General features: G+C 48.4%; 1 protein-coding gene across 9 annotated transcripts in view; it reads right to left on the bottom strand.

Annotated features, from left to right (window-relative positions):
• Window positions 1-5,807: 5,807 nt before the first annotated feature.
• Window positions 5,808-14,994, bottom strand: part of LOC118637147 (butyrophilin subfamily 2 member A2-like) — a 33,759-nt gene continuing 24,572 nt past the window's right edge. Inside the window, exons 1-9 of one of the 9 annotated variants that reach the window (XR_004960906.1) lie at window positions 13,370-13,605; window positions 12,829-12,955; window positions 11,480-11,827; window positions 10,856-11,137; window positions 10,204-10,377; window positions 9,734-9,754; window positions 9,611-9,637; window positions 7,018-8,003; window positions 5,808-6,872 (exon numbers count right to left, since the gene is read on the bottom strand). Coding sequence is in view for 8 of the 9 variants with exons in the window: in XM_036272331.1 (XP_036128224.1) it covers window positions 7,381-8,003; window positions 9,611-9,637; window positions 9,734-9,754; window positions 10,204-10,377; window positions 10,856-11,137; window positions 11,480-11,827; window positions 12,829-12,913 (1,560 nt within the window). In the remaining variant the exon portion in view is untranslated. Of the gene's footprint in view, window positions 8,004-9,610; window positions 9,638-9,733; window positions 9,755-10,203; window positions 10,378-10,855; window positions 11,138-11,479; window positions 11,828-12,828; window positions 12,992-13,146; window positions 13,290-13,369; window positions 13,606-14,994 lie in introns of those variants that run through there. The other 8 variants (XM_036272331.1, XM_036272330.1, XM_036272332.1 and 5 more) reach the window with 8 other exon arrangements.

Here is a 14,994-nt window from a genome sequence, read left to right on the forward strand (position 1 = left end):
GCTTGCTGATAGATCCTCTATGACTTTCACAATCCTTCTTCAACTTACATAGACCCTCTGCGACTTTTCTATTCCTTCCCCTGACATGAACCTGAGAGCTTGTCAATTTATCTGCTGTCTGCACATCCCCAGCTTTTCTTCTTCTCCTTCCTACTTAGACTTATACATTCCTGCTTCCTTCCGCCTTCTCCTTTTCCCTGTGATCTTACTGGACATTTCTTGCCTCTCAGGAGTTCAGTAAGCTTGGTGTAACCTAAGAGGGTAGTCTGGTGCAGCTCTTTGACTAAAGTCTGACCTAGAGCCTCTGAGACCAACAACCTCCCATCAGGTAGTGTCTATCATTCATTGATTTCCTTTATGACTTGTTTCTGCTTGGCTAAGTCATTTTCTGACCCAGTGTAAGTAGGAGTCAGAGGCAAACTTGGGTTTGGCGTGGTGACTGATATCTGGAGAGGTCCCCACTGGTTTTAGGGCCATATGTCGAGCTTCCTCATTTGCAGCACGGTTTCCCCTTATCTCATCAGAGAGCCTGGATTAGGGCTATGAGTTCAGCCTATTGGGCTGAAGTTCCCCTACTTAATGAAATGGTCCAGAGTTACAACAGCTGCCCCGGCATACCTGATATCTTCCTGGACATAGTTGCTCCCGTCCGTGAACAATACCTCATCTGATGATGGCAGTGGGTCCTCCCTGAGGTCTGGGCGGCTGTCTCCAGTGTCAGTTGCCTCCAGGAAGTCCTGCAGAGGTTTCTCCGGGTCATCATCTGGAGGCAGGCTGGCAGGATTGATGGACAACGTCTCTTTGAACTTGATGCGGGGGCTGGCCTGGAGTGGCAGTGGCCAACAATTGAATGATCTCTGGAGATCTTGTCCGAGTAGGGGGTATGGGCACTCCGGCAGGAACAGAAATGAATGAGTCACAGTATTTTTTCCAAGGTCTATAGTCCTCTTTGAAGTCCAGGGGTAGGTTAGGGCCCCATTGGCTTGGTCAAGACTGAGTCTGCTGCACCAGTATCTACCAGGAAACTAACTAGTTTGTCCTCTATTATTTAGTATTATTCTGGGCTCCGGAGGGCTCAGTTGGGAGGAGCCCTAGCCCTGTCATTTTCCTAAATTAAGGACGGCTTTTTATTTTGTTCCTCTACACCTGACTTTGTCCTTGTCTTTTCTATTCCTAACTGGGACCTAGGCCTGTTGTCCTGACCCTTCCTTATGTTTCCCTTCCTAGGGTGATCCTTTTCTATGGGCCCTGTGTCCCTTAAGGCTGTTATTATTACCTTTGCTAATTCAGTCAATTGGGCCAATAGGCCTAACAGGAGAACACCGTGAAAAGTGTCTAAGGAAGCCCTTCCCCGACAGTATTTGGGTCCTACTGTGGGCAGAGGAATGGAAACATTTCCTCTGACCCCAGGTTTACAAAAGGACACAGAAAAGGGGAGCGACGTCCTAACATGTATGTTTATGCGGGGCAGAGTGTTTTTTAACTCTCTAAGAGCACTTCGTATCCGTGCTTGGGATTCTTATATTCAACTTCCCAAAGTTCAGAGAAGCCTGTTGGAAACTAGTTGCCATCACACCCGCTGCGGAGAAGCAGCCCGAGCTGGCATTTCAATGGTTAAACAGTTTGCCTGTGAGAATGTTAATAAGCCTTGCAGAGAGGCGTGGAGACCTCAACATAAAGAAGCCAGTACGTTGGAACACATCCATATCCATTCAGACATTGGGTCCTCCCATACACAGGGGACATAACAACTGAGGCTCTGAGGGAAGCCTTCCCTTCCGACAGGCAGGAGAAAGCGGCAAAGAATCACCATCTTTTTTATTCCTTCATGTCAATTTTTTATCTCCTATCATTCATAAATCTAAAATCTTTATTATTTTTATAATTTTCTTTTCATAAAGCCCTTCTCAGGTGGAGACCCAAGTACATCAGTGGTGTCATTTGATTCATGTTATAGTAACCATAGCTCAGATCCATTTTTTTCTTTTTATATGTGAGTACATTATCGCACCATGAAAGAAAAAACTTTCTTAAACTAAAAAGAGCTTGATTTTCAGGTCTCTGGGGCTTAATCATGTTCTTTCTTTAAATAATCCAAACATGACTTTACAAAATATATTATAAGCCCCTTTAAAGTGAGGACTGTTTGCATAACCCATAGCATTAGTAGAGACCCACATATAAGAGTCATTCTATTCATCTGTTAAGTGAACAAATAATCATTCCTAGTAGTGTGTATGCTCTTGCATTTGGAGTCTATTGTTCCCTTACCCGTACACCAGTGGGGAAACAGACTGTGTTAAGCCATCTACACTGATTGGTTTCCTTTCATAAGGAGAGAAAACAAATCTTTGAGGAATTCCAGGTCCTATTGAAAGACTCAAAAGTAATTCTAGGTCAAGAAAAAGTTTCTTAAAATTCAAATCCTGGAAAGGTTGTCAAACATATTTGACCAAAAGATTATATAGTATTCTTATTATTAAATAGTATTCAATTATTTATTCATTTAAAGTGACAATGACAGATGTTAAACATAAACGTAGGTCAGTGAAACTTCAGTTCTTATGATTACGAAAATGGTTCTTTAAGGAATCAAGTACTTGATTAACATAACATAAAACCATTTCAATAATATATATAACTTTTGTTTCCAGGCAAATATTGGGAAAAAACTTTTTTTCCCTTTAAACAGGCTGGAAAAGAACCAAATAAATTCTATATTAATTTATTTTAGATTCATGTAGCTTGTTAAATTTGTTATTTATTTATTTATAATTTCTTTCTAAGATTTTTCTAAATAAATCTTTTAACTTTCATAAACCTTTTTATCTATTAAAAAATAACCAGTTTTAGAATAATTTTCTTTTAAAGAATATATATATTTTCATATCTTATATTTTTTTCATCAAAACCATATAATTTCTTTCTAATTTTATCTGAACTTTTAACTTTTAGAAATGTTGAATTCTTTTTATCTTTTGAAAAGTACAAGGAATTAACATTCCTCTGATTGGCAAATATATTCATATTTTCAATAGACATTTTTCGAATCAATAGATTATTAATAGATCTAAATTCATCTTCTAGCTTTTCTGTAATAAGAACCCAAAGTAGGCAAACTGAGGTTAATTAACATTTTAGTATATCCTCAGGGGGGTTCCTGAAGGACGGGATAGAATTTCCTTGGGGGCTGGGAGGAGTTACTGCCCTTCAGGGCAGGCTGAGGCATTGTTAACAAAACTGTTTTTCCTTTCATTTGAACCTCTGGACACTGACATTTCTTACTATAATTGGGTTTGTCAGTAGTTATGTCAATCCAAATATCAATATATGGCATTTGTTCCAGGTGGCCAGGGCTCCTGTATATTTTCTGATGGACCATAAAAGCCAATTGCAAATTGAAACTACCTTCGGGTGGCCAATTAACCCCATAGGCAGGCCATTCAAATTCACAGAGTGCTCTCAGGAAACCAGGGTCGGCAGGCTTTTCATAGTCACAGGAGCCTTAAAGAAATCAGAGAAGTTACTCAGCAGGCACTGGAGCGGGGTTCGGGCCTTCGCTACTCGAAGGGCTTCCCCTTCTGTAGGAAAGGAAAGTAGCTGGCACACGACAGTAACAACACAAGGACAGACAATAACAGACAGTGAGCGCCCACTTTCATTCGTTCACCATCCGAATCCGCAAGCGGATCCGAAACCATAAGCCGGGACCGGCGTCCCGTCCCGACCGGGGTGAGGCAGTTCTGCAGCGTCCCGCCTGCGGAGCACCCGATACAGCCCTCTCGAGAGAACGACCGAAAGCAGACGGAAAGGGATGGGGTTTCCCTTACCTCCAGCCGTCCAGGGACGGATCCGAAAAGCTCGTGGTCAAATCGAAAGCCAATTTGAGGCAAAGGGTATGGAGGCTTCCTTCCCCTAGTCCGAGGAGGTCTACCCCAAAGGGAGGGGGACCTCGCAGTGACCTCGCTGGGGCCTCCAAATGTTGTAACCCAAGAGAATCAACTTCACTGGGACACAGTAGTTTTGAATATTAGGAGCTTTATTACTTGTGCAGGGACTGCAGCCAACCTTCACAGAGGAGAACTGCAGCCCCCAGCTCAGGGGGAGGGTTGCTTATATAGGACAGCGGTCATTCAAGAGTTTAGCAGAGCAAGCAAGCTGCGTGTACAGAAGCGGAGGCAGTTAGCCATAAGCAGGAGGGACGGAGGTGGGAGGGAGCTGAGGCAAAAGGGAACTGGGTGAACTGGGTCAGCACACATCTGTCCTGCTATTCATTCTATTATCTAAGTTCTAAAAACGAACAAATTCGCTTAGAGGACACATTCATTTAGAGGAGTATCAGGCCAGCTGGTACTCCCTCAGGTTGCCTCTGAAAGCTTCCTAGTTGGCCTTTGGTTTACTTAATCAGGACAAAGTGATAGGAGCAGGTTATTACAGATCTCAGAGTCTCTAAGAAGTGAAGAGCAGCTGACCTGCATACAATTGAACTTTTCCATTCTGTAGGAAAGGGGGTTTCAAGACTTCATTTGTAGAACAAGTTGGGGAAATCCCAATTTCCCATGCTGAATACCCTCCTGTCACAAATAAGTGGTGGGGGAAGCAGGGAGATCAGGGCGGCTAAAGCCTCCGAAGATGGTACTAGCGTCAGAGGTGGGAGTTTAGGGTACAAAGTCTAGTGGTTGCCCTGGGTGGCTGATTAACGTATCTGCTGGCTGAGTTGTACTGTCAATTGTTTAGAAAGGAGCTTATTGGTCAACTGGAGGCAGACTACTCTTTCATAAGCAGTGGTTAGCCTATTATTTTTTTTTATCCTCACCCGAGGACACTTTTCCATTTTTTGTTCCGATAGAGTGGGAGAAAGAGAGAGAGAGAGAGAGACATCAATGTGAAAGGGACACATTGAGTGGTTGCCACCCTCACGACCCGTCCAGGGTCAGGGACAAACTGCAACCAAGGTACATGCCCTTAGCGGGAACTGAACCCAGGTCTCTCTGGACCGCAGGCCAACGCTCTAACCGCTGAGCCAAAACGGCCAGGGCTATATTTTTTATTATTTTTTATTTATTTATTTATTTATTTATTTATTTATTTATTTATTTATTTATTTATTTATTTATTTATTTATTTATTTTAACCCTCACCCGAGGATATTTTTCCGTGTATCATCAGATAGAGTGGGAGGGAGACAGAGAGAAACATCAACGTGAGAAAGACACTCCTGACTGCTTGCCTCCCGAACGACCCGACCAGGGCTGGGTTGAATTGCAACCGAGGTACGTGACCAGAATGGAACCTGAGACTCCTAGGTCTGCAGACCAACTCTAACTGCTGAGCCAAACTGGCAAGGGCAGCCTGTTTTTTTGGTCCAGTTGTTGTGGATGGTCTCAGGCAGGTGCAAGTTAAATAACTGCCACTGATTGGTTTCCAGAAATACCCCTAAAGAAAAGGCTCTGACAAGGCCAAATAAAGACTGCTATTGGGCATGAGGGCAACACTTCCAGGGAGACAACAAACAGCACAAATAGTGGCAATTTCCCAGAAGGTTTTTTTTTTTTTTTTTTTAAATGAGAAGGGTTCCTCAGGGCTAGGAAAAATAAGGAGATTGTAACACAGGAAATTCCCCATGCAGAGAACAAAATCAGAAATTATTTGGACTTTGGTTTTTGTACATAAAATTTTTTTTTCCTTTATTGATTTTAGAGAGAACAGAAATGAGAGGGAGAAAGAGATAGAAACATTAACGAGAAAGAACATCTATTGGCACCTCCTGCATGCCCCCTACTGGGGATCCGGCCCACAATCTGGGCTTGTGTCCTGGCCAAGAATCAAACTGGTGACCTCTTGGTGCATGGGTCAATGCTCAACCACTGAGCCACACCCGTCAGCCTGGACTTTGGTTTTTAAGGTGTGTCTCGCTCTGTTTGGTTCTCAAGGCTCTGAAGTTGCAAGTGAAATAGTTTTAGTAACAAATGGTGACCCACAGTAACCTCACAGGGTGATCTGACCATAAACCCCTAACTGGGCAGGTCATGGTGGGTACTGAGCCCCAGGCCTATAATTCTTTAGTAAAAGGTTACTGTTGCCTTAAGGAAACCCACCCACTGTCCTGTGCATCTAGGTTAACACATCCCTGATCCTCCTTTGCAGACCCCTTGGAGCATGATCACCCTCCAAGGAGCACATGGTCTCCTTAACTCTCCTCTCTCCCACTTCCTACAATCCTTAGGTTCCCTCCTTCATTCCGAATGCAGAAAAGCTGCAAAACTGTTATTTTCCAGAGCATTTGAGATCTTGCTCCCTGGCAATGCTGTCAGTTTGACTCATTAACTCTTATAAAAATTCTCCACAAGTTTCCACATTATTACATAAACAGATCTGAGAATCCAGTTTTTTATTAAGCCTGACATCAGACTTGCAAAACAAATGGCACAGTGCCACACACCTCACTAGCATTTATTTTGCTTTGCAAACAAGTAATTTTTCACAAAATTATATATATTAGCATGTAATCGGTTTATAATGGTCATTTAAATATAAATCAATACATATACTTATAAACTTTTCAGTCCAATATAGTAAATACTAGCAGATATAAATGAAATGAGCACAAATTCCTTGGGGTCCTCAAAGATTTTTGAGTATTAAAGGCATGGTGAGACCAAGAAGCTGGAAACCACTGGCCTCCCCACTGAACCTGGACCTTGTGCCTAACTTGGTTCACTGCTCAACTGCTCAGCCAGGACCTTCAACCTCAGGCCATTCTCAGTGACCAAGAATGTTTATTGCAGGGACACCTGAGCCAGGACAGATCCAGAGCTGTCCTTGTCTTTCATCCTCTAGGCCAGGGGAGCTTTCCTGTGTGGTCTGCAAATCTGGGGGTGGGCGGGATGGACCTTCAGATGCTGGGACCCCTGGCCGTCATGATGGGGCTTAACCTTGCTGACAGCCTGGGCCCGCCAGCTCTCTGGCCCCTCGTCCTCTGTCTCCGACCTCCAGCAGTGGCGCCCGGGCCCTTACCAGTCCCCTTAGGTCCTGGTGCATCCTGTTGTTCTCATCCCGCGTCCACAGTGTCCGATGGCAGCTCAAGTCCCATGTTGAACATGTCACCCTGAGGTTAAAGCAGAGGCTTTCCGCCTGTCACTGTCTCACACTTGCTTCTTGGCTGGGAGCCATGTCGAAGCACTAGTTTCCCTGAGCCTGGCCCCTGCCCCAAGGTGACAAGCAACTGAGCTATTACAGCACAGCCTGAGGAGGGAGATGGGGCTGGGGCCCGAAGAGGGGCACCGGGGCCTCTGGAGGAGGTTCCCTGAAGTGACCAGAGGAAGGAGGGCCGTTTCCTCCGGGCGCTGTGCTGTGCTAGGAGAGATGGCCAGGGCTTCTCTACTGGGCTCTGAGACCAGGGAACTGGTCCAGGTGGCTGCGGGGGCTCCCCGCCCTGTGAAGGACCAGGCCACCCTCAGGCACTGTGACCCCCTGGGCCCCTTTGAATGCTGGGCAGATGAACAGTGGGCTGTCATCAGACCCCAGCCTGAAGAAGGGTCTCAGGGGCCCAGAGAAGAGTGAGCGAGGACACGTGTAGATGTGTGACCGGTCCCTCATGTTGTAGAAGGAGACATCTCCAGACTCATAGTCCAGGAAGACGGCCACCCGGCGCAGGCGCTCGTTCAGGGGAAGAATCTTCTCGGCAGAGGACAGGACCCGGTACTGGTTTCCAAACATCTCCAGGGTCCAGAAGCCATTCTGAGGAACCAGCAGAGCCTCCCCTTTCCTCTGCACACTGTCTCTACACACCCCCACAGCCCACACCATTACGTTTTTGACCTCCACCTCCCAGTAGTGTCTGCCTGAGGAGAAGCTCTCTGCTCCCAGGACACAAGGCCTGCAGTCGAATCTCTCTGGGTTGTCAGGCACGCTCTGCCTGCAGGGGCCCCGCCTCACGCTTCTCCGGTCCTCTGACAGGAAGAGCTCAGGGTGAGCGGTGTCTGGGTCCAGGACCACATCAGCTGCAGAGAAAGTCTCAGGTTTAGGACTGGGTCTGAGAGAGGTCCCAGAAGGCAGGGGACACCCTCACGGAGTGAGATCTCCATAAAGGCCCTTCATCCAGATCCAGGAGGCTCTCAGACTGAGAACTCCTGAGGCTGTACTTGTACCTCCTGAGTGACGGGAGTGGGGCCTCAGGTTGAGGATAACTGGGGCTCTAAGAAATGAAGACAGTTTAGCACATGAGCTGAAATTAATGGCTCCCACTTTCTGTCCACATTCTCAGACCTGTCCTTCTTTCTATGTGATCTCTGAGAATCTCTTTTTTGGAAACTTTCCAACTTACCATAAAGCAGTAAGGAGACCCTGTGCCCTCTCTACTCTTAGGAAAGCAATTAAGGCCGATTTCTCCCGACACAGAGGCTGCGCAGTAAAGGGTCCTATTCTTGTGCCCCTATTTACACCAACTTTCCAGGTGACATAAATGACTAATAAGGGCACTCTTCAGAGGCAGAAAAAGAGGTCAGTGTCCCCAAATGCCAACCTGCCACCTGAGAGGTGTGTCTGGCAAAAGATGGGGCACTATTTCCATCCAGCTTTGCTTTACACTCGGGTCTGAAGTGCCCTGTCTGGGTGCAGGGTGAGCTCCGGACCTGACCTTCTGAGAACTTCCCCCCTACAGTTGTTACTCATCGGCCTCCATCTCCATTTTCTCCTTTCCCCACACGGACATGTCCAACTGTGACAGCTGTGAAATCCACCTAGAGGAAAGGTCCAAGCACCATGGCATCTAGTGAAGCCTGGATGCTGTGATGCCTTTGAGTAGATGATGAATCATAAATGCAAGGTGCTCATCCGTGGAGGAAAGGGGATCCTGTGGGCCCCTGCTTGGCCAGGGCTGCCCTTCCCAGCTGTACACAGCACCAGTGCTCTCCTGGGCAGGAAGGCATTTCTGACACCTATTTGTCCAGCCCTTAGGCAGGCTTGGGGCAGCTCACTGCCTGTCCCACACATTTCTTCTCACTCTGCACCTTGTACCATCTCCCAGGATATAACTAGCTCGGCCACTATTGTCTTCTCTCAAATTAATCCAGGTTCCAAAGAGCAACAACTGCCCATCTCGTGTGGCTCAGTGGTTAAGTGTCAACCCACACCAAGAAGTCACCGGTTCAATTTCCGGTCAGGGCTCATGCCGTGGTTGTGGGGCTGATCCCAGGTGGGGGGCGTGCAGGGGGTGGCCAATCGATGTTTTCGCTCATTGATGTTTCTATGTCTCTCTCCCTCTCACTTCCTCCCTCTAAAATATCAATTAAAAAAACAAAGAGCAACAACTACTCAATCACAACCTTTAGCGAAGTCCACTCTGTGTGCTTGACCTCTGGCAATCATGGATGACATCATGGTAAAAAATAAGGATGGGAAGGAGGGGAAGAGCTGACTGAGACCCCAGGGAATTCCCTGCTGGAAGAGCTGGGATCATGCAATAGTAGGGATGCTGCTGGGGAACTGACCCAGCCGCCCCACCCCCCCCGGCCCCCACTGGCGCTCTTATTTCTCTCAGCTCACGTGTCCCTTTGTCTCACTAGGGAGGAGGAAGCTCAGGATGTGGGGGACTGTCCCAGGAGCTCACCAGCATGCAAGAGGCCTCTTCTCCATGCTGCAAGGGGACAGACAGAGAGTGAGCTTCATGAGATAATAGTCACCGACAGAATACACATTGTGTACCGAGTAGTTAGGAAAATGACAAACTCACTCAGCTCCTCTTGAAGTTGCTCTGAAAAATAAACAGAAACCAATGAAAGTCCTCACAGAAGAAGTACGGATTGGAGTCTGTATTAAACACAGGACTGGCTCTTTCTGTCAAGGCACCGTACCCTCCTCCACATCCAGGAAATTGTCCAGATTCCAGAAATGACTATGGACCAGGTAGCTGGATCTTATCAGTATGTGTTTAGGTTTCCTTTTTCCCTCCAAACAATAGAATGCTCTCTGTAGCCAGGTGAGTTGGATGCCACATTTGAGGAGGGCGAAAGTGAGTCAGAGGGTAAGTGACTGGGACACAGAGCTCTGAGCCCTGCCTGCTGTCCCTTCGCTCTCTGTCCCCAAGGCTCCAGCTGTCCAAGCTGTGTCCTTGAAATGACATTGAATTGCCCTCTTAATCTTTTAACTTTTATTAGATGTTATTTCTCTTTTGTCCCCCACATTCTTTCCCCAGTTCCTTACGTGCAATTTTTTTCTCTTTATTTCCAAAATCTTTTTCCTCTGACAGAGTTCCTTTTCTTCTGAGGAGTTTCGTAATGAGACAGATGCTGGCGAGGAGGAGGAGGAGCAGAGCAGGCAGGATGACAGCCAGGGCCACTGCCCAGGGAAAGGGAGACGTGCTGGGGATAAAGGGCTCTGGAAGGAGGCCAGGAAAGTCCCAGTCAGTGAGACAATGGACGGGGTTAGAGCACCCCTGGGATGCACATCTGAGGAGCTCGCTCAGGCGTGGGCTACGTCCACTTCTCTCTCAGAATCCCACAGTGTTGCCTGTGGTGGGCTGATGAACTTACTTCATATATGGGGATCCATGAAATGGAGGCCACCCCAGTGACCCACGTCACAAAACCACATGTGTTATGGTTGTTCTCAATGTTCAAAAATTGCTGCAGGATCAGAACCATAATAGGGGGGAAATATAAAATTTACTCAGGGGTTTGAGACTATTTGATGTTCCACCTGTGATGAGGGGCACGGCCTCAGCTCAGCTGTAGCCTGTGCTCTTCAGGGCCCAGGACCCTCCCATCCCTGTCCCTCCCCAAGCCCTGTCAGGCTCCCATGTGTGTGCTGAGGATTTTGGCTCCATGGCTGGGTCTCTGGAGGGCTGGGAACTAACCTGGAATAAAGATCACAGAGTCCTTCTCCTGGCCGAGCAGGGTGTTGTTGACGGAGCAGGACATGTTCCTCACAGAGCTGTCCCTGATGATCACAGCTATGGTGACCCTGAAGAGGCCGTCCGTGTCCTCGGTGTAAGCCTCCTCCAGGGCGGGCATGATCTCCCCATAAGGGTCCCTCCACACTGCATGGGGCTCTGGGTACCACCCTACGGATGTGCACTCCAGCCGGACGCCCCCATCCTCGTGGCCCTTCATTTCTATGAGGGGCGTGGAGCCCAGGCCTGGGGACAGATTACTATGTCTTAATGTCTCATTCTAAAGCATGTTACCGGAGAAGACGCTTAGAGATCTCTAAAAATTAGCATGAGCATAATCTGTAGGATTAAACGCTCTCTGCTGCTCAAGGATCCCACTGAGTTCAATGTGCTTCTCAACACTTGATGCTCACAGCTCAGTGGGACAACTCAACTCACTGGGCCCTCAGGCAGGAGGAAGCCTCCATTCCCAGTTAAAGGGGACCCTGGGTGGAAATCTGCTGTTCTGCAGGTGGCCTGAGGTTCAGAGAGAAACTTTCCCCAAGAGTCACACTGTGCAAAGCCACCAAATGAAGAGAAATGACATACCTGCCACAATCAGGTGCATGACGGCCTCATCATAGGACCTGCCTTGTTGGAAATAACAGCGGTAGAGGCCATTGTCGCGGGCTGTGACATTGTGAATGATGAGGCCCAACCTCCCCTTGCTAATGTCTTCACTCACAAAGGTTGTTCGTCCTCGGTACTGCTCCATCTGCTCCTCTGCCCTCTCACGCCCCCCCTTGTACACCAGCACCGCGGGCGAGAACTGAGACCGGAACCACCGCACCTCCATGTCCTGGGCATTTTTCTCAGGTGACAGGTGGCAGTGTAACGTGGTGTTTTCTCCCACCATGGCCAGAATGGCATCAGCTGGTCCCACTACAGTAAACTGGGCTGTTCAACAAAGGGGCAGAATCAGGTGGGGCACCAGCTGTCCAACATTTAAGGCAGAGAAGGAAGTGGCTCTTCCAGGGGACAGCTTTTCCTGGGCTGAGGATTCTGGGGCTAGTAGCTGTGGCTGGATGGAGCAAGTGATGCCTAGTAAGGGCTATGGCCAGTTAACCCAGTTGGTTAGAGCATTGTCCTCCCATGCCAAGGTTGTGGGTTCCATTCACACATACAAGAATCAGCCAATTGCGCAGGTGGTATGGCTCAGTGGTTGACCATCGACCCACGCACCAAGAGGTGGCCAGTTCAATTTCCGGTCGGTCAGGGCACATGCAAAGGTTGTGGGCCTGATCCCCAGTGGGGAGCATGCAGGAGGTGGCCAATACATGTTCTCTCTCAATGATGTTTCTATCTCTCTCCCTCTCCCGTCCTCTCTCTCTGACATCAATAAAAAAAAAATTTTTTTTAAAGAATCAATGAATGTATAAATGGGAGAAACAACAAATCAATGTCTTTCTCTCTCTCTAAAAGCAATACAATTAAGATTTTTTTAATTACTAAAATAAAAAGAGAGAGATGTCTAGTAAGTTTCTGTTGAGGCTGCTGGTGCTTGGTGAGCAGAACACAGAGAAGACGCACGGAGCACCTACAGAGCCTGTGCTTACAGAGGTTTTCTCCTGTTCCCTCGGACAGCCTGGTGCCCGAAGCCAAGTAGGAACTGGAGCTGTCCAACACGGTAGCGACTAGCCAGTCCCAACCGAAACATGATGTCAACAAAAAATTCGATAATTTGGAATAAAAAAGTATTAAAGGTCTCATCAATCGTTTGCACTAATTAAAAGCTTGAAGGATAATATTCTGGTTATTTGGGGTCATTTGCGTTTGCATTGCTCAGCATTGGTATAAACTAAGCGGACAGGTGCAGATGAAGCAGGGGTGAACATCACCGCAGAGGAACGTGTGGGCTTCCCCTTCCGAGTCCACGGGAGCCCGCGGCAGCGCCCTACCTGAGACCAGTGCAGACAGGCCCAGGACCGGGAGGAAGAGCAGGGGGCCAGGCAGGGAGACATGCGGGGAAGCAGCCGGCTCCATGGCCTCAAGTGGAGTCACCCGGGGGAGGCCGGGACTGCAGGCCTGGGGGAGCAGACGTGGAGAAATCGCCAGGGAGACCTGTCACCACAGTCCAGGTCTAGGTAAGCGTCCCTGTAGCCCGTGTTAGTACCATGAGAGCCCACACTTGTGTCCTGGGCACCCCCTTCCTCTCCCGGGTCAGGTGTCTCCCCACAGACTGACTCATGAGCATTCCTTGGAAGAAGCCAACGTACCAGGATCCGCCCTGCTCAAGGGCCTGCTCAGGCCAGAAGGAGTTTCTCCAGCGGTCACCTGATATCTTTCCACACCCTCCCCCTCCTCCTTCTCCACGTACAGCCCGGGCAACCCGGGTGTGGGCGGGCGCGGGGCCCCAGGAAGGCCCTCGCCCGGGACCCGCCCTCCCCGCCCGGGTGTCCTCCCAGCCCCACCCGGAGTGCAGCCCCCCTCCCGTCCCACCTGGCGGAATTCACTTTGGCGTCTTCCGTCTTCCGCTGACGCTCAAACGGTGACTTTCCGGTAGTCTCGCTCTTTGCTCCTTCCATGGGCACGGTCACGACTGGAGAGAACACCGTTCCGACCGGAGAAGAAAACTTGTCCTCTGCTCCTTCAAGTGCTGTGTGGGGCTGGCGACCTGGGACCCGGTGTCCTCTGTGACCGGAATCCCAAGATTTCCAGTGACCGTTCGGAGTCCAGGATTGGCCGGCGGCGGGCCAGCCAGCCAATGGCATCCCCGAGTCTACTCCTCACCAGTTGCTGGGTAGAATACACAGAAAAGGCTGAAGCATTAAACAGGCACAGCTGCGAATTAGCTTTCTGGGATTATCTGGCCTTTTTAGTTCTTTTTTTTTTCTTTTCAGAGACAAGGCAAAAAAAGAAGAAGAAGAAGAAGAAAAAAAAATATATATATATATTCTTTTACAGTCTTGCGATTGATTCCCTGTGCGTTTTAGCATCGCTGCTAACTACTGGGACAGAGGCCTGTATGTGTGTGGCTGGGGTTGGGAGTGGGCAGTTGAGTTGAACACAAGCACCCTCCTCCCAAAGCCAAGGAATCTCTTCAAGTTGCTGCGCTTCTAGGGGGGCAGGGGGGCGGGAGAGTTGGGGGACGCAGGGAGGGGCTGGGGTAGAGGACGAGCAAGACTCACCTGCAGCAGCTATTATGGAGACCTCGTGCCTCATTCAGAAAATACACAGTGAGAGTCCTTAGGCCACTGAGTGAGAGGCAAAGCTCTTTCCCCCCGGAGATTGCTCTCTGGTGTCTTCAGAACAATGGCAGTGAACAGAGGCTTCCCGTCTGCTAGTTGATGGTCTGGTTGGGTCCAGCCACACCCACAGCATGCTCCCTTCCTGTGCCCCACAGATTCCAATTGAGCCATTGTGTACATTTCTTCTAGAAAAACCTCCCCACGGAACATTTCTTAACATTCCCCGGATGTACCTAAATGCTTTCCTGGGAGACCTCTAATTTCCTTCTTACTCGATTCAACGCTGCAGTTAGCACCCTAACAACAGCCCCACTAGCAAGTATTCCGTGACTGGGACTCTGTTCCCACACCATTCCATTCACCCGAATCATTCCCTCACATCTGCCTCCTGTGAGAACAACTCCAGATGTTCCCAGCCTGCAGTGTTCCCAGCTTCTTCTGACAGCCAGCAAGGAATGGCACCTCAGTCCCACAACTGCAGGAAACTCAATCCCGCCAGCAATCACAATGAGCAAGAAACAAACTCTTCCCTGGGCCACCCAGAAAGGAACCCAGCCTGCAGACACCTTGATTTCAGCCCAGCGAGAGCCATGCTGGACTTCTCACCTACAGAAGTGTGAAGAACATTGTGCCATATGAGGTCATGAAATATGTGGTTAATTATTACAGCGCAATAGAAAGCAAATGCAATAAGGATTTTGTGAAAATGTTGCAAGGAGGTAAACTGTGAAACTGGTGAGTAAACTGGGAGGTCTCAAAATCTAGGAGAAGCTCAATTAAAGAGGGAAGATTATTAGCCAATTTATTTAACAAATGTAACCTGACACCACCAGCAGGGTAGAGGGGATACAGTGGTGAACAATCATAGGGATGATG

The sequence above is a fragment of the Molossus molossus genome, unplaced genomic scaffold (assembly GCF_014108415.1).
Source record: "Molossus molossus isolate mMolMol1 unplaced genomic scaffold, mMolMol1.p scaffold_m16_p_20, whole genome shotgun sequence".
NCBI classification, from domain to species: Eukaryota; Metazoa; Chordata; class Mammalia; order Chiroptera; family Molossidae; genus Molossus; species Molossus molossus.